The sequence below is a fragment of the Ictalurus furcatus genome, chromosome 7, assembly GCF_023375685.1.
Source record: "Ictalurus furcatus strain D&B chromosome 7, Billie_1.0, whole genome shotgun sequence".
NCBI lineage: Eukaryota > Metazoa > Chordata > Actinopteri > Siluriformes > Ictaluridae > Ictalurus > Ictalurus furcatus.
The window spans coordinates 30,819,082-30,837,747 of NC_071261.1; the positions used below are offsets into that span (position 1 = coordinate 30,819,082).

Below are 18,666 nucleotides of genomic sequence, written 5' to 3' on the forward strand. Positions count from 1 at the left end.
AATAAATGTAAATGTAAATGTAAATGGATGGTTAATATCTGAAACTAGAATGTTTTTTGTCTAACATCATTTTTGCGTTTGTTTTGTCTTTACTTCAAAGCATACCCAGAAAAAGTACTGAAACTGTAATGCTTTTGTTTGGCTTCATTTTTGTTTTGTTTTGTCTTTACAATACAGCGTAACCAGAAAGAGTTCTGAAGCTATGATGTATTTGTCCGACTTCATTTTTGTTTTCGTTTAAGTTAAAACATAACCACGTACTAGAAACTAAAATGTTTCTGTCTAACTTCACTGTTGATTTTGTTTTGTTTTGTCTTTGGGTGCCAACATCACCAGAAAGAGTACTGAAACTATAAAGTTTTTTGTCTAATTTCCATCCGTCCATCCATTTCCTGTACGTCTTGTACTACACAGGGTCATGGGGAGCCTATCTTGTCTAAGTTCTTTTCATTTAGTTTATTTGGTTGTTTTTTTTTTTTTCTTCGCCTTTAAGTTAAAGTGTGACCACAAAGAGTACTGAAATCTTAATATTTGTGTTACAGTGTAACCAAAACTTCATCTCCTTGAAGGCCCTCGAAACGGTTTGAAAGGTTTCCGCTCAAATATCCTCGTAAAATTGGCTCGTCAAATAAAAAAACCTCTTTTTCACCTTGAAATTTGATTGGCGTTTAACATCCTGTAACTCCAACCTGCGTAACTATTTCTGCTGTTAAGGTGTGAACGATCCGATTAAAGCGTTTACTCTCTCCAATTGTCCATGAACATTGCTCGCATTCCAGAGCAGAGGCTTGCTCTTGGTGTGTGTCTGAGTCTACAGGAGACTCCCACGATGCCTCTGCACCCGGGCAGCTGGATAAACAGGCAGCATTCAAGGCTACCATTTTGTAAACGTGCCAAGATAATGCGAGCTGATAATCAATCGACGAGTATAGTGTGCTAATACACAAGTCATGTTTGGCCTTTGATCAATATCACAAAACCCCAGCCTTAAGATCCCGCTATTTTCTCCACTCTTTTCATCTTTCTTTTTTGTCCTCTCCTTTTTTTTTGTCTTCATGTCTTGCTTGTACAGTAGAAATGTCATTTCACTTCAAAAGAATTCCTAGGACATCTTGTCAGCCCTTCCGTCAAATCTCTCCTTTACACCCTCAAGGGAACAAATGTGACCGGTTGCGCTAAATTCGATCTAAGCTACAAAGTTCCTGGATTATGCTTCTAATGTTTCTGTGCCTTTTAAAGGAAATAATCATCATCTACTGCGGTTTCATACAGATACCTGGCGCTCCTTCACTACCAGAACCAAATTTCTGAAATATGTTGTTTTTTTTTTTTTGACTTCTGTCATAAAAATACTTGAATGTAAATAAGACTAAATAAGGATCTTAGAAAATAAGGATTATGTCCATTCATGAGGGCTTAAAGATTGTCCTAAAGAGGAGCTGATAAGAGTGAATATGTTTGAGATCTCCAAGAAGGAGATACCTGAGTAAAGGCAAGTCCAAACAGTTCAACCTTGTGACATATCTAAGGTTCTGCCAGGAGCTCTGATTTCCCCATTTGTGTGAAAACCGCTTGGAATTCCTTCAACCATGTTGTTTGTCAGACGTAGCACAATGGTGTTAAGTGTGGAAAGTGCCAAAACGGTCCCTATACACATTAATAAATGCCTTTATTCCATGTTGTGTCTTGCTTTTTGGCAGGACTTCCCGCTTTTCTGCAACAGGTAGATGATATTATAACAGCAAAACATTTTAAATGTTAGTAAGATGTGCAGTATTAACATTGGATGGAAATGTGTACAGTGGACTGGTATGACATAGCTGCTTGATGGATCATTGGGGAATTAACCAAAGATCATCCATTTCCACTGTCGCTTTTTATTTACGCTCCCGTAAACGCGGACCTTATTGCTTAAGTGCGAATACAAGCATAGGACCAAGGATATTACCAAGAGCAATTCTCACTGAATTATCAGGAGGGCTCATGTGTGAACAGAAGCCAGCAAAGACCACTATAGTCTCTCCTATCCTTTCTTCCTTCCATACTTCCTACCTTCCTTGACATATCCCCAAGAGTTCCCAATCAGATTTAGGAAACCGTCATACAGTATCTTTCATTAATATGATATAAATGTTGATATCCCCCCCCCCCCCCAAACATATCCTGAGGTCCTCCATCAAGCTCGTTGCTTCAAAATGTTCAAAAACAACAAACTTGCCACCAGAGAAAGTACAGAAATGTTAACCAGATGTTGTCCAGTTGGTTTTTGATTCGTAGGTTGTTGCACCACCACCAAACCCACCACCAGAAAGAGTACAGAATCGTTTACCAGATGTGGTTAAATTGGATTTTGAGTCGTAGGTTGTAGCACCACCACCAAAAAGAGTGCAAGGATTTGCTACACTGGATTTTGACTCTTAGGTTGTATTAAAATGTTGGGACTATTCAACTTCACATTTCAGTGACTGACTCCAATCAAGAAGCCAATATCAGATCTTAAAGCATTTCAAATCTTTTCTTCATCTTACCTGTCTGCTGATTCCTGTTGTTCTCATTGAGTCTGAGCGTCAAGCCCTTGCTGTTACACGTAGTAGTCATAGCCGTAGACCCTCCATTTGTTTTAACTGAATTGGTCCGTGTTGGGATGGGCACAAATGTAGGGTCCAAGTCCAGGATCAGCTGGTTAAGCTGGTCGATGGAGTTGTCAATGTCCACTGTGAGGGAGTTAAACTCCTCGTCGTGATTTTTCTCGCTCTCCTGGCTTGGAGATACCTTTGGGTTCAGAGCAGCATGGTTTTGATCACTAAGGATCACTTTGGGTGAAATCTCTTGCTTGTCCCTGTGGAAGTTCTCCTCCACTCCACTTTCCTCGGGCAGGTAGGAGTAGTGCGGGGCCACTACCATTTGCTGCTGGCGGACCCAGGTCTGAGTGGAGTAGTTTCCTTGCTGGAATTGCTGCCCCCTGGAAGCTGTGCTGGAAGTGGTGGTGACAGGAACAGAGACCGTTCTCTTGGCGAGGCAGTTTCTCCGAGTCTCAGCGTATGCTCGCTCAAATTCTTCCATGGCCGCTGTGCCATGATGTGGGACGTCCTCAATCACGCCAGGGCTGCAGAAGCCATCAGAGAGCAGAGAGTTTTGACTGCTCTTGTGGTATGATGATGAGAGAGTCCCCAGACTGTCCACACTGCGCAGGTCGTGGCCCGACATCAGGACCTCGTCATCCAGGATGTCGGTTTCTCGCTCTTTCGGCCTGGAGTTGCCGTTTATATGGACCTGCACCGGGTGATGAAGTACTCCCCGAGAGGCGGACGTCAGCTCCATTCCGTCATCTGTCCGAGGCTCATCGAGCCCAAATCCAGTGAGCAGGCGATTCAGATCTGCCTTCTCCTGTTCACTGGGACCAGCAGACTTTCCACCAGACACAGGGCAGCGCTCAGTCCAAAGGGAAGCACTCGAGAGACCAGAGTCACTGCTGGCTGAAAGAGCGTGATCACTATGCTCGGGGCTGGAAGTGACGGATGTGGTGCGGTTGGATCTGCTAAGGATGACTGTGCTGCCCTGGCTTCGTTTAGGTGAGAATTTGTCCAGGGTTGCGATCGGGGGCTGCAAAGGAGGAGCTGGGGGAGAGAAGAGATGTAGCGCTTCAAGAGGTCAGCTGGTTTAAACACACTTAGAGACAGACAAATAGAGGAAACGTTCTAGCCACACCACAGTGCAAAGTGACAGAACCGGCCTTGTTCCTTACAAATATTAAACATTCTCAGGCATCAACGGATAATGATATACATTGCAGTAATAAACTTCGAGTTCATGCCTGGACCCTAACTTCGGTTAGATTACATGTCGATTCTGAGACTTCGAAATGTCCTAACGGGTTTGTTTTTCATATCTTACATAATGGTGGCCAGACCTAAACTGAGCTGGAATCAGTTGTCACATATTCCTGTTAAGGTCTTTCTTTGTTCACAGTCGAGACTCAGACCCTTATTAAAAACGGATTAAAATCGAATTGAAAATCTTAATTAGGACTTCCTTGTGTGATAAAATTCGTAGTTTGCAAGATCTCGTGGATGTTAACGTACGAAATAAAAGAATAAACAATAACAAAAACAGTGTTAATAAAAGAAATAACAACAGTGTAGTTGCCATGGACGTATAATTTCACACAAAGGTTCTTGCTTTCATCGTCATGTAGTCTTGCACACAAAAAAAAATTCTTTTGTTAAAATGTTACATCAAACAACTTGGATATGACCTGTACCTTGTACCATGTACAGCGTCCACACTCACAGACCCTTCATTTCAGACGGTTGATAGAAAGATATAAGATTTAAATCACCTCTAAAGCAATTCAATGTTATATACACTACAATCCGGATTCTTATTACTCTGCGCTCCACCTAATCCAACAAGGTGACGGCGACAGACGCAGCACATCTCAAGCAATTTTATCTTCACAAATACGTAACATCAGACTGTAATAAACAATAGTTTAAAAAATAATAATAAAAAAAGACATCCTATAAGGTCAGTCTTTAAACTGCAGAGCTGCTGTATTTGTTTAAAAACTCCTCTCAGTCTCAGACGGCTCTCGGGCTGCAGTACTAAGTAGCTAGTTAATCAAAGTCCACAGCTCTCCCACAGCTGAGCCAAGCATTTCACACGATCATGTGATTCACCACCTACTCCTCTGGCCTTTTGAGTTACAAAACCACAGAAAACAGCATCAAGGTCAATGAAACTCACACAGACATTGAAGCACACGCTAAAACAGGGTTCTAATGGAAGACGCTGTAGATGGTGCAGTTGGGGACCCAGACACAAGCGCTGCTGAGTACCTGTGTGTCCAAAGAAGGTGTGAGGAGCTCTGAATACCAGACCTGCATGATAAAGGCTGCCTGTTCACACACACACACACACACACACACATAGGCAGGCATACGTACTTGCACGAGTCCAGGTTTGTCCAAAGCAGTCAGAAATACTCCACCACCGCGGTTACATTCCTGCAGCACGTCTTAGTCTTTCTGCTCCTTGCCCCTGTTCTACCCCTCTCTCTCTCTCTCTCTCTCTCGCTCTCTCTCTCTCACCTACCCCCTCCCACATTCCTCACCCCTCTCAGGGAGGGGAAAGATCCCACATTTCTTACCTCCTCCTACTTTCATGAGAGACTTACTTAACCGTCTTCCTCCAAAGTCTTCCTACACAGTACATTAAGCACACAGTGTACTCAAGAGTTTTCAGTCCCTTGGCAGTAAGTGAGTGTGTGAGTGAATGTGTGAGTGAGTGTGAGTGAGTGTATGAGTGAGTGAGTAAGTGAGTGTGTGAGTGAGTGTATATGTGTGAGTAAATGTGAGTGAGTGTGAGTGAGTGTATATGAGTGAGTGAGTGAGTGTGTGAGTGAGTGTATATGAGTGAGTGAGTGAGTGAGTGAGTGAGTGTATATGAGTGAGTGAGTGAGTGAGTGTGTGAGTGAGTGTATATGAGTGAGTGAGTGAGTGAGTGTGTGAGTGAGTGTATATGAGTGAGTGAGTGAGTGAGTGTGTGAGTGAGTGTATATGAGTGAGTGAGTGAGTGAGTGTGTGAGTGAGTGTATATGAGTGAGTGAGTGAGTGTATATGAGTGAGTGAGTGTGTGAGTGAGTGTATGAGTGAGTGAGTGAGTGAGTGTGTGAGTGAGTGTATATGAGTGAGTGAGTGAGTGTATATGAGTGAGTGAGTGTGTGAGTGAGTGTATGAGTGAGTGAGTGAGTGAGTGTGTGAGTGAGTGTATATGAGTGAGTGAGTGAGTGAGTGTGTGAGTGAGTGTATATGTGTGAGTGAATGTGTGAGTGAGTGTATATGAGTGAGTGAGTGAGTGTGTGAGTGAGTGTATGAGTGAGTGAGTGAGTGAGTGTGTGAGTGAGTGTATATGAGTGAGTGAGTGAGTGAGTGTGTGAGTGAGTGTATATGTGTGAGTGAATGTGTGAGTGAGTGTATATGAGTGAGTGAGTGAGTGTGTGAGTGAGTGTATATGAGTGAGTGTATATGAGTGAGTGTATATGAGTGAGTGAGTGAGTGAGTGTATGAGTGAGTGAGTGAGTGAGTGTATATGAGTGAGTGAGTGAGTGAGTGTGTGTATATGAGTGAGTGAGTGAGTGAGTGTATATGAGTGAGTGTGTGTATATGAGTGAGTGAGTGAGTGAGTGTATATGAGTGAGTGTGTGTATATGAGTGAGTGAGTGAGTGAGTGTATATGAGTGAGTGTGTGTATATGAGTGAGTGAGTGAGTGAGTGTATATGAGTGAGTGAGTGAGTGAGTGTATATGAGTGAGTGTATATGAGTGAGTGAGTGAGTGAGTGTATATGAGTGAGTGTGTGAGTGTGTGAGTGAGTGTATATGAGTGAGTGTGTGAGTGTGTGAGTGAGTGTATATGAGTGAGTGTGTGAGTGAATGTATATGAGTGAGTGTATATGAGTGAGTGAGTGAGTGAGTGAGTGTATATGAGTGAGTGAGTGAGTGAGTGTATATGAGTGAGTGTGTGAGTGAGTGTATATGAGTGTGTGAGTGAGTGTATATGAGTGAGTGAGTGAGTGAGTGAGTGAGTGAGTGTATATGTGTAAGTGTATATGAGTGAGTGTATATGTGTGAGTGTATATGAGTGAGTGAGTGAGTGAGTGTGTGTATATGAGTGAGTGTGTGAGTGAGTGTATATGTGTAAGTGTATATGAGTGAGTGTATATGTGTGAGTGTATATGAGTGAGTGAGTGTGTGAGTGAGTGAGTGAGTGTATATGAGTGAGTGTATATGTGTGAGTGTATATGAGTGAGTGAGTGAGTGAGTGTATATGAGTGTGTGAGTGAGTGTGTGAGTGAGTGAGTGAGTGAGTGAGTGTATATGAGTGAGTGAGTGAGTGAGTGAGTGTATATGAGTGTGTGAGTGAGTGTGTGAGTGAGTGAGTGAGTGTATATGAGTGAGTGAGTGAGTGAGTGAGTGTATATGTGTGAGTGAGTGAGTGAGTGAGTGTATATGTGTGAGTGAGTGAGTGAGTGTGTGAGTGAGTGTATATGAGGGAGTGAGTCAGGTGTGTGAGTGAGTGTGTGAGTGAGTGTGTGAGTGAGTGTGTGAATGAGTGAGTGTGTGAGTGAATGTGTGAGTGAGTGTGTGAATGAGTGAGTGTGTGAATGAGTGTGTGAGTGAGTGTGCGAGTGAGTGTGTGAATGTGTGAGTGAGTGTGTGAATGTGTGAGTGAGTGTGTGAATGTGTGAGTGAGTGTGTGAATGTGTGAGTGAGTGTGTGAGTGAGTGTGTGAATGTGTGAGTAAGTGTGTGAGTGAGTGAGTGAGTGTGTGAGTGTGTGAGTGAATGTGTGAGTGTGTGAGTGAGTGTATGAGTGAGTGTGTGTGAGTGAGTGTGTGAGTGAGTGTATGAGTGAGAATGTGTGTGTGTGTGTGTGTGTGTGTGTGTCTGTGCACGCTTGCGCTTGGACTCCACACAAGGACGAGGGGGCCCGGTGGGTTTGCCAAATAATGAAGAGGAATGTAAACATGGGGGCGGGGATTAGGAGAAGGGGGCGGGAACTGATAGAGCTCAATCAAATCAGTTCAAAGAAAAAGGTGAAAAGGTAAAAGGAAAAGAAGGAAGGGTTGATGTGGAGAGAGCGGGAAAGAAACAAAGAAAGAAAGAAATAAAGAAAGAAAGAAAGAAAGAATAAACAAAAGAAAAAAGAAGGTAGGAAGGGGAAAAGGCAACAAATGTAAGAAAGAAACAGCAAACAGAGAGAAAGAAAGAAAGTGAACAAAAAAAGTAAAGAAGGAAGGAAGGAAAGAAGGAACAAACAGCAAACAAAAGAAAAAGAAAAGAAAGAAAGGAGGAAAGAAAGAAACGAATGAATAAAAATAGACGAATGAGTGAATGGAAAGAGGGAAAATATTTTCATTCAAAGAAGAATGCACTGATTTGTGCGAGCAGAACTAGAGATATTGAAAGCAGATGGAGTGTGGATGGAGTGAAGAGAGGAGAGTGATAGAATCCGTCCATCTGGAAAAGAAAAAAAACAAACATTCCTTTGTGCAGCTAAACACCTGACAGGAGCTTTTTAATCAGAGCTGCAGAGCCTCTACTTCAGCTGCTTTTATATGAAACTCGAGCTGCTCTCTGCAGTGTTACCAAATTACACGCCTGCTGCTGTCAACACACACACACACACACACACACACACACACACACACACACACACAGTTATGGAACCAGATGTGCACCGAGCCAAAATTACCGGCTTTCAGCGATGGTCTCAGATGTTTTTCGAACAGTAAAGATGCATGTGAACTTTTCAGTCATGTGTGTTTAGGCTGCACTCGACTACAGGTCATAACTCTGACCTCCGGCTTGGAAAAACCAAAGAAAACACCCCGTCAACTCGGAAATCCTTCTCCGGAATCCGGGATGTCCTTGATGTCCTGCGTTCAGCAAGTGACATCCGATCAACATGTCTGCTCACAGCATCAGCATTAACACAGCAGCACCGCTTACCTTTAGACCAGTTATACTGCATATACACATATACGTTTAGATCAGTTACCACAGAGGCATGTTCATCTGGAACACACGGAGTCTGCTCCTAATCCAACATGATGTCTCTCATCACTCACACGTCCAGCTCCAGCTCTCAGGCTAAAGGGAGCCACTCACCGAGTCACTGCCTTCCCTCTCAAACACTTCATCAGGATAAACAGGATGACCCGAGCTACCCGAGTTTCCTCCTCCCTCACCACCACCATGGGGAAGACTTTCACTAAGTCCAGCGTGACTGCGGACGCTGTAGACTTCACTCCAAATGTTGTCAGGAAAAAACAAGAAAGAGAAGGAACAACAGAAAGAAGGAAGGAAGGAAGGAAGGAAAGAAAGAAGGAAAGAAGGAAGGAAGGAAAGAAAGAAGGAAGGAAGAAGTAAGGAAGGAAAGAAAGAAGGAAGGAAGAAGTAAGGAAGGAAAGAAAGAACTAAGGAAGGAAGGAAAGAAGGAAAGAAAGAAGAAAGAAGGAAGGAAGGAAAAGAAAGAATGAAAGAAGGAAGGAAGAAAGAAAGAAGGAAAGAAAGAACAGCAATAGAAACAAGGAAGGAAGGAAGAATGAACAGAAGGAATGAACAGCAATAGAAAGAAAGAAAGAAAGAAAGAAAGAAAGAAAGAAAGAAAGAAGGAAGGGAAGAAAGAAAGAAGGAAAGAAGAAAGAAAGAAGGAAGAAAGAAAAAGAAAGAAAGAAAGAAAAAGAAAGAAAGAAGGAAAGGAGAAAGAAAGAAGGAAAGGAGAAAGAAAGAAAAAGAAAGAAAGAAAGAAAGAAAGAAAAAGAAAGAAAGAAGGAAGGAAAGAAAGAAAGAAGGAAGAAAGAAAATGAAAGAAAGAAAGAAAGAAGGAAAGAAGAAAGAAAGAAAGAAAGAAGGAAAGAAAGAAAGAAAGAAGGAAGAAAGAAAATGAAAGAAAGGAAGAAGGAAAGAAGAAAGAAAGAAGGGAAGAAAGAAAGAAGGAAAGAAAAAGAAGGAAAGAAAGAAAGAAAGAAAGAAGGAAAGAAAGAAAAAGAAAGAAGGAAAGAAAAAGAAAGAAAGAAAGAAATAAAGAAAGAAAGAAGGAAAGAAAGAAGGAAAGAAAAAGAAAGAAGGAAAGAAAGAAAGAAGGAAATAAAGAAAGAAAGAAGGAAAGAAAGAAGGAAAGAAAAAGAAAGAAGGAAAGAAAGAAGGAAAGAAAGAAGGAAAGAAAAAGAAAGAAGGAAAGAAAGAAAGAAGGAAATAAAGAAAGAAAGAAGGAAAGAAAGAAGGAAGAAAGAAAAAGAAAGAAAGAAAGAAAGATATTTTGGAGAGAAACATTGTTGTCAGCTGTTACTATGGAAACGGTAAGGTGTATTAGAGCAGTAGTATGGATATAAAGCTGTGATGTGCGGCTCTACAGTCAGAGCTGCTGTTACAGAAAACTAATCAACAGCTCGTGACCAATCAGAACGCAGAGCTGCACGGCGCTGTGGCGTGAGCTCTGTAATCGGTGGCAGTAAATGAGGAGGAAGTGGAGTTATGGAGAAGGACGGAGCTGCTAGTACAGAGACGCTGAATTCCTCTGGGGCTTCTTCTCCAACGTTGTGTGTACATGTGAGTGTAAAGTTCTCCACAGGAATGCATCTTCCTCACAGGCGCCCCACCACGTGGCCTCACTCTGCCTCCTCGTTTAGATTTTTATTTATTTATTTATTTATTTTTATCCGTTATGCGCCCGGGGTTTTATTAAGGGAGCCACCCTGCTTTACGACGCCGGGCGTTCAGTGTAGTGCCGCGGACTCTCCGGTACCCCGCGATCTGGACACAGCTCCGTGTGTTTGTCTATTTTCAGCGGCCTGTGAATTCCGGGGCAGACTGGTGAGGTTCGCCACAGTGGGCATGGCAGGAGAAAAATACCCCTGAGTGTGAGGCTCGGGACCGCTGTGGCAGGGAGAGTGTGGAAAGTGTGTGTGTGAGTGTGTGTGTGTGTGTGTGTGTGTAGAGTGTGTGTGTGTTCAGTGTGTGACTGTGTGGCTGGGGGCATTTCTGGTTACAGCCTGTGTGTTTAGTACCATACAAACATGCACTGGCTGAAAGAATATGTGAGAGAGAGAGAGAGAGAGAGAGGGCGAGAGAGGGAGAGAGAGAGAGAGAGAGAGAGAGATTGTTGTTACAACAAGAAAACAGCATTTCTAAGCAACAGTGTGTGTGGATTTTTCCCCGTGCCACACTGTCCTGCTGCGGTTTATTATGTTTCCAGACTCAGTACACGCTACGATGTTCTTTAGAAACATGTCCACTATCTCTCCTTCTCCGAAACCTCATAGTTATACTGAAAGAACCAAGGAAAAAAGGAGGAAAGAAAGAAGAAGTAAAATATAGAAGAAGAATAAAAAAGACTATAGAAAAGAACAGAGAAAAGAAAGAAAGATAGAAAGAACAGCAATAGAAACAAACATACCAGGAAATTAAGGAAGGAAGGGAGGAAAGAAGGAAGGACAAACAGAAGGATGACGGAATGAAAGGCTAACAATAGAAAGAAAGAAAGAAAGAAAGAAAGAGCAATAGAAACAAATAAAGCAGAAAAGGAAGGAAGGGATGAAGAAAGGACATAAGGGAACAAGGGAATAAATGAAAGAACAGCAATAGAAAGAAAGAAAGAAAGAAAATGCATCTGCTCTCTTCTTTCATAAACTGATATTTATGAGTTATGAACACTGGGTTCTAACCTCAGGCTACTTCATCACCTTCATCGTCATCATCGTCATCATCACCATCATCATCTTCATCATTCATAATCACCATCATCATCACCACCTTCATCATCATCATCATTCGTCACCACCTTCATCATCATTCATCACCACCATCATCATCATCATTATTCATCATCATCATCATCATCACCTTCATCATCATCATCATCATTCGTCACCACCTTCATCATCATCATCATCATCACCTTCATCATCATTATTATCATCACCATCATCATCATCAGCTTCGTTATCATCATCATTATTCATCATCATCACTTTCATCGTCATCATCATTCATTATCATCACCATCATTATCATCATCACCACCATCATCATCATCATCATTATTCATCATCATCATTCATCATCACCTTCATCATCATCATCATTCATCATCACCTTCATCATTATCATCACCACCATCATCATCATTCATCATCATAATCACCTTCATCATCATCATCATTCATAATCACCATCATCATCATTCATCACCATCACCACCTTCATCATCATCATAATCACATTCATCACCACCTTCATCATCATCATCACCTTCATCATCATTATTATCATCACCATCATTATTCATCATCATCATCACCTTCATCATCATTATTATCATCACCATCATCATCATCAGCTTCGTTATCATCATCATCATTATTCATCATCATCACTTTCATCGTCATCATCATTCATTATCACCACCATCATTATCATCATCACCACCATCATCATCATCATCATTATTCATCATCATCATTCATCATCACCTTCATCATCATCATCATTCATCATCACCTTCATCATTATCATCATCACCACCTTCATCATCATCATCATCACCTTCATCATCATTATTATCATCACCATCATTATTCATCATCATCATTCATCATCATCATCACCTTCATCATCATTATTATCATCACCTTCATCATCATCATCATCATCATAATCACATTCATCACCACCTTCATCATCATCATCATCATCATCATAATCACATTCATCACCACCTTCATCAGTATCACCTTCACCATCATCATCACCATCATCATCATGATCATCGTCAGTGGTCATATCCTGGTCAGGGTGATGGCGGATCTGGAGTGTATGCTGAGAACTCTGTGCCGGAGGTGGGAATACACTGTGGATGGGATGCCAGCAAGCTGCATAATTTCCTGCCTAACTGATCTCAAGTGAAGATTTTTTCCCAAACAATGGAAGGTAAAGTTCATGATTACTTCTCCATCTCACATCCCTGAGTCACTATCTCTCATCATCTCCATCTAACGAGCATTCTGGGAAGTCTCCTTAATGAGACGCATTACACAGCGGAGTGGAAACGGATTTATCAAACGACTCACGGGGGGGTACCTTGTTGCTCGGAGCCGTGTACGTGTGCAGAATGTTTGTGTTAACGTCAGCAGCAGGATGTCCCTCAGTGGAACATGTAAGATTCATCAGAGAGCCTCGGAGCTGCTGTTCTATCAATCATCACACACCCCCATCCCAAAAACCTTCACATTTATACAAGCCACGTCAGCATAAACACGTCATTCGGAAATGACGTCGTGCCATGCCAAGCTTTAGGAAGTTAGGAAGCTTGATGCAAGATTACATAAGATACATGGTTGCCTCCGTAGCAGTTTGGTATTAACACGGCACTAAATTCAAAGCAAGTCATTTTTGACTTTGTGTCTATTTAGTTTTCAAGGTTACCTTCCCCATTGCACATGTCCTGGTACGAGTCCCATCTGGTGAGCGAGTCTGTAGAGCTGTAGTCCACCGACACAGCGGCACCGTTCTGCCAGAGATCAGCTCCTGACACACACAGACAAGAAGAGGGTGTAGGATTAACCATGTGTATACCCAGGTGTATACCATCGCATCAAGCAGTAATCCGTGGGGTCCAAGCACTTCACTATCGCGTTTACATTGACGGCGTTTGGCAGATGTCCTTATCCAGAACGCCTTACATTTATACATCTGAAGGTTAAGGGCCTTGCTCAAGGGCCCAACAGTGGCAGGTTGGTAGTGCTGGGGTTAGAACTCACGACCTTCTGATCAGAAGCCCAACGTCTCAACCGCTGACCTGATAACATGGCCGCCATCGCCATTAGCCAATAGGCTTTTACTGCCCCATCGCAAATATCCTAACCTTGCCAAATGGTTGCTGAAACCCTATTGGCTGCTGGTGGCCATGTTATCAGGTCAGCATTAGAAAACTACTTACAGTGTAGCACAAACATGCAGTACACCAAATTTCTGCTTTCCAGTTCCTGAGAAACCGAACTTATTTGAATTTATACCACAGAGCTGTTGTATCCCCGACTCCTATACAATCGGGTCCGTAGTGACAACTTACATAGGGTGTTCAAAATGCCTTTAATTGTTAATAAGGTGAAGTTTTCTGTAAAGAGAAGATTATTCAACATGAATGGAAGGAGTCTCCAGTGTCAGCACTTTTTAACAATAAAGCTGCGAATTTCAACAGGGGCCCAAGCACCAAGCGTGGAGTCGCACCCAATTGAATGTTCAGGAGACGATTCGGAAGATATATGCAACATTAGGGTGATGTCGTGTCATGTCATATATATATATAATCTGTTTATAGTTGCATTTTCTTTTGAAGTTAATAAGACAGAGGCTTGTCATGTTACAGAGAAGCCAGAAAGCGTGAAGTCTTCTGTCCTGAAAACTTTCCCACGGTGGAAAACATCTAACTATCTATCTATTATAAAGCGCGGACACTGGAGACTCCTTCCGTAAATGTCGAACTCTTTTCACCAGAGGCCAGAAAATGGGATTTTCAAAATCGGTTGTGTCCGTGTTCAGCATTGAATTTATTCGTGATGTCACGCTCCACAGTAGTGGTTACGGCTCATATGAAAGTAGACTCTCAGGGATTTAAGAATTTGCAGTGTTTCATCGGTATTTCTTTTTTTTCTTACCTAGCCTACTAGGTTCGAATGTTATCATTTTATTGTGGCAGTTGTATACAATGTTTTACTATCAATAGTTGATAGTGCTGTCTGTTTTTATCTCTGTACAAGCGTTATTGTTCAGAGGCTCAGACCCCTCCCCTTTCCCAGTCGCCCTGCTCACCAGTTACAATACTCTACACATAGGCCCTGTTTACACTAGTGCATTTCCTCTGCGTTCCAGAAACGATCTCCGTCCACACTACACGACCGAATACGCGTGTCACATGACCATTCGTGCACATTGGGCATGCACATACGAGTGCAAACAGGAAGTCGGTTGCTAGTCCAAACCGACGTTCCGTGTAGGGCTTACGCCGCTCGAAATGAGATTTGTTGGCGAACGCTCTAATCGTAGCTCGCCTGTTGCGCACGTGGGCAGCTGCAGGATTATAAAACACAGAGTTTAACCGCACAACGGCTGCTGAGAATGACGACAAATCCACAAAAGCTTGCGGTTCAGTCTCTGTGTTGTTGTGTATACGATCGAGGTAGCGTAACGGTCATACGGTAGGACGTGGCTTGACGATTCAGGGAAGGATACGCGATGATCCAGAAGACCCGATCAGGGAGCGAATGTTTGCGAAGCCACGCCTTCATTTTCAAAAGTCTTCGTTTTGGTCTGTTTACACTGAAACGCGAGCCCGAAGTGTTCAAACTAAAACGGGGTCTTCTGCGTTTCCGAGGGTCGAAAACGCACTCGTGTAAACAGGGCCTCAGAAACCCAACAGTGTCCTGACTGACCTTCTAACGGACTCGCAGCGATAAAATAACCGGTTTGTTTCTACAGATTGACAACGCCCGACAAGTCGAGGTCAGTGTACCCCGAGAAAGCGTTAATAAACACAAAACCCACACCACTGCAGCGATCATATGCCTTCTGTTGTTAAGTAACAACGCATTTTTAATCTGTTTATTGATGGGATTATTTTTTGCGTCCGCTGTGCAAGAGAATACGCGTTACTATAGAAACGATAACGTATTAGAACGAGCGCATTCATGTAAACAGCTGCACTACAGCCAGAGCTGCTGTTATAGAACATTAATCAACACCTTCTGACCAATCCGATTCGAGAATTCAACAGCGCTGCGGTGTAAATATATATACGTTGCCTCCATTATAAATAGACCATTATGCAATGCTATTCTCTCTCTCACACACACACACACACACACGCACACAATGTCTGTTGCTGGCTGCTGGAGTGAGGATGTGGAATGTCTCTCGCTTGAACACACACACTCTCTTCCTCCCTCCTGCTGGGAGTCTCTCTCAGAGGGGAAATGTGTGAAGAGTGTGCTGACAGGGCAGCAGAAGAGCTAAGCAGGCCGTGCCCCGGCTAACAGCAGGAGACGTGTGTGTGTGTGTGTGTGTGTGTGTGCGGTGTGGAAAGAGAAGAAAGCTGAATTATACCTTGGCTCCTCTCAGGGCCCTCAGAGAACACCAGCTCCACTTTGCCGTAATCCGGAAATCTGGGATCTGAAATCCACACAGCAGAGTTTCAGTCGATCTGCGTGAGCTGGGAAACTGTGACTGAATTACAACCCATCACACACACTTCTCTTAGTACACACACACTCTTATTCCCACACACACAGTCTTATGTGTGTGTGTGTGTGAGAGAGAGAGCGAGAGAGAGAGAGAGAGAGAGAGAGCGAGAGACAGTGTGTGTATAAACCTTTGTTGGCTTGCTCCATGTCCTCCTTCTCGAACATCAAGCTGTATCCCTGCACGGCTCCGGTGTGGAACTGCAGTCTGAAGACCAGATCTCGCTGAGACGGACTGCTTTTATGGAAACACTTCACCTACACACACACACACACACACACCACATGGACGTACAATCATTCACATTACTGTTGACTATGTTTATCGGAAGACATGGACTTCACTGAGTCTGGATCAAAACAAGCTAACCGACTCATTTATTAAATATATATACGTACACTTATTAATCTGTATAATCCTTACAGTGAGATATTTATATATGATTAGATTCTGCATAATGGTTGTTTATGTATGTATGTATTTATTTATTTATTTTAAGGGCATTCAGGCCTATCTTTGGATCTTCTATTTCTTCTCTCGTTATTTCTTTATTTCGGTCCTGTGTCTTTACACACACTCTACCGCATCTGTTCTACCGACTGACTTTGATTTGTAGCGTTCCGGCTTTCCCTTTCTCCAGATTTTATTCCTGACCTTGATCTCCTGGTTTTAACTAAACTACTTCCTGTAAATGTCAGGGTTAATGTATAAAGCCACACGCTCCGCCGTCACGCTGGAGAAACGACTTCGGCGTCTTAAACACAGTGTGCTTTTATTAACCCGCGTTAATCTTTAGTGAAGTCAGTTAATCGTTATACCATTATATCTCCTTTCAGTAGCTGCGCCGGCTCCAGGGCTATGCACACCTTGTGTCTGTGGCCTGGTCCGATGTGACTATAAACACACACACACACACACACACACACACACACACACACACATTGCAGCTATTCAGACAACAAAAATATACAATAAAACAATGGGAACGGCCATTTAAAGCTTTTTGGTCTACTTCCTACTTCCTAGCAGTCTAGCCAGTGCATTATTAACTGCTGCACCACAGCACTGCTGAATTCTCATTTCTGACAGCTCTGACAACTAATACATTATCGTTTCCATAGTAACAACTTCTATAGACTTGCCGGGCATATGCGTGTAATCGTTGACATGGTGATGATTTCCGTAAGTATTATTATAGAGCACTTATGGAAGGAGTCTCCAGTGTCAGGGCTTTGTTACAGTCACTTGTAAGTTTTATTTGAGGGGTCCGAGCACTGTAGTAACAACATACACAAAGCCTTGTATCTACATCTATAAATGGGTATATTTTTTTAATGTTAAATCGTCTATACGGTGAAGTTTACTCGATGGACATAAAGGTTTATTTAAGCTTCAGGGAAGGAGTCTCCAGCGTCAGCAATTTGTAACCGTCAGAGGTAAAGCTGTAAGTGTACGTTTTCGGACATCTTCAGGACAGAGGAGTTGACGTAACAGTAAAAGGCAAGGTGTGTGGGTGTCTTATTTATTTCGAGAGAGAGAGAGAATAAAGCGAGGCTGGTAAGGGAACGACGGTTGTAGACGCTATAATGTAAGTCATAACAGGAACTAGCTTGTTTCACAGACATTCGACAGACAGAACAAAACAGACGCGTCGTTCATTAATTAAGAAAAACGTGTAATTGCCGTAGTATAAGAGAAATAGAACACTCCGGGACATGCTGTTATAGGCGGTAACAGTGACTCCGCTTCATCACAACACTCTGTCGTTGATCATCAACAGCTTGTCATTCGGAGGAAAGGGTAAAGGAAAAGCCCAAACGACCGACGCTTAGGAGTGCCTACTCAGCATGGCTCAAGGTCCCTTTCGGGTAAATGTAAATGTAAAGTGGTGAGAAACTCACTACACTCCGGAGACGTAGACGACCTGCATGCCCTGATACACCTTTATGAACGGACGACACACTGCAAAACATGGAGAGAATCACAACATCATGTAAACATTGTACTGGCAAAGAGCAGACTATCTTTTCTATATTTCATTTACACAGGACGAGAAGAATATATACTTGTATCATTGATTTACAACATAAAATCTTAAATTAAACACTCGGTTTAAACAGACATGAAAAATGATGATTTATTTATTAGATTAATTCGATTTGATTCGTGTAGCGCGTTTAACAACGGGCGTTGTCTCAAAGCAGCTTTACAGAAACATATAAACACAGGATGGAGATTTTAAGCGTGTGAATTTATCTCTATTGAGCGAGACGGTGGAGACGGTGGTGAGGAAAAACTCCCTGAGATGATATGAGGAGAAACCTTGAGAGGAACCAGACTCAGAAGGGAACCCGATCTCATCTGGGTAACATCGGATGGTGTGAAAGTAAAAGAAAGCTCATTATGGGTTTTATATGAAGTCTGTTTGTTGAACTAGTCCACTGTTCATTAAAGAACACCCGAGTGTAAAACTGCATGTGGTCAGTTTTAGTGTTTTTATTATTTTATTATCACTTTTGGTTGTTTTTTGTTTTGTTTTTTGTTCCATTCCCAAGCGTCTATGAACCACATCACAAGTGATTATGAAACACAAGTAATTTATCCTCTAAAAACGTATTCTCTTCATGAGACTGCCCACTAGTCATGAATATTCATAAACAAACAGCAGTAAAAATTTCCCAGTACCGGAGTGACTTATTCACACAATAATGTCTCATGTGACATAGATAAGGCGTGTGATCTCAGCACACCGTGCTAGATGTAGATTCCGCGTTTGAGTTCCTCAGTGTCTCTGCTTTTTATCATGGAAAATAAAACCAAAACACACACACACTCGAAAAGAAAACCCCAGGGAAAATGCAGATTTTAG

The 18,666-nt window shown here is 42.4% G+C and overlaps 2 protein-coding genes across 5 annotated transcripts in view; both read right to left on the reverse strand.

The window, feature by feature from the left end:
- Window positions 1-18,666, reverse strand: part of LOC128610425 (tensin-3) — a 63,387-nt gene that overhangs the window by 17,338 nt on the left and 27,383 nt on the right. Inside the window, exons 8-13 of one of the 2 annotated variants that reach the window (XM_053629734.1) lie at window positions 17,699-17,759; window positions 16,616-16,691; window positions 15,928-16,054; window positions 15,663-15,728; window positions 12,987-13,088; window positions 2,529-3,617 (exon numbers count right to left, since the gene is read on the reverse strand). In XM_053629734.1, the coding sequence (XP_053485709.1) occupies window positions 2,529-3,617; window positions 12,987-13,088; window positions 15,663-15,728; window positions 15,928-16,054; window positions 16,616-16,691; window positions 17,699-17,759 (1,521 nt within the window). The remainder of the gene's footprint in view (window positions 1-2,528; window positions 3,618-12,986; window positions 13,089-15,662; window positions 15,729-15,927; window positions 16,055-16,615; window positions 16,692-17,698; window positions 17,760-18,666) is intronic. The other variant, XM_053629735.1, reaches the window with a different exon arrangement.
- On the reverse strand, window positions 5,865-12,940 carry LOC128610432 (uncharacterized protein aq_1264-like). Of its 3 annotated transcripts, none has more exons than XM_053629746.1 (2): window positions 12,108-12,940; window positions 5,865-11,862 (listed from the first exon to the last, which is right to left on the reverse strand). In XM_053629746.1, exon 2 carries the CDS (start codon window positions 9,834-9,836, stop codon window positions 8,652-8,654), a length of 1,185 nt encoding a protein of 394 aa, XP_053485721.1. In that variant the 5' UTR covers window positions 9,837-11,862; window positions 12,108-12,940; the 3' UTR covers window positions 5,865-8,651. The 3 variants fall into 3 exon arrangements, with proteins under 3 accessions (XP_053485721.1, XP_053485722.1, XP_053485720.1); XM_053629747.1 differs by having other exon boundaries at window positions 5,865-11,657; window positions 11,988-12,940; XM_053629745.1 differs by having other exon boundaries at window positions 5,865-11,343; window positions 11,437-12,940.

Coding starts and splice junctions, on each gene's coding strand:
- LOC128610432 (XM_053629746.1), bottom strand. CDS start 9,836: ATGTTTCTCTCCAAAATATCTTTCTTTCTTTCTTTCTTTTTCTTTCTT.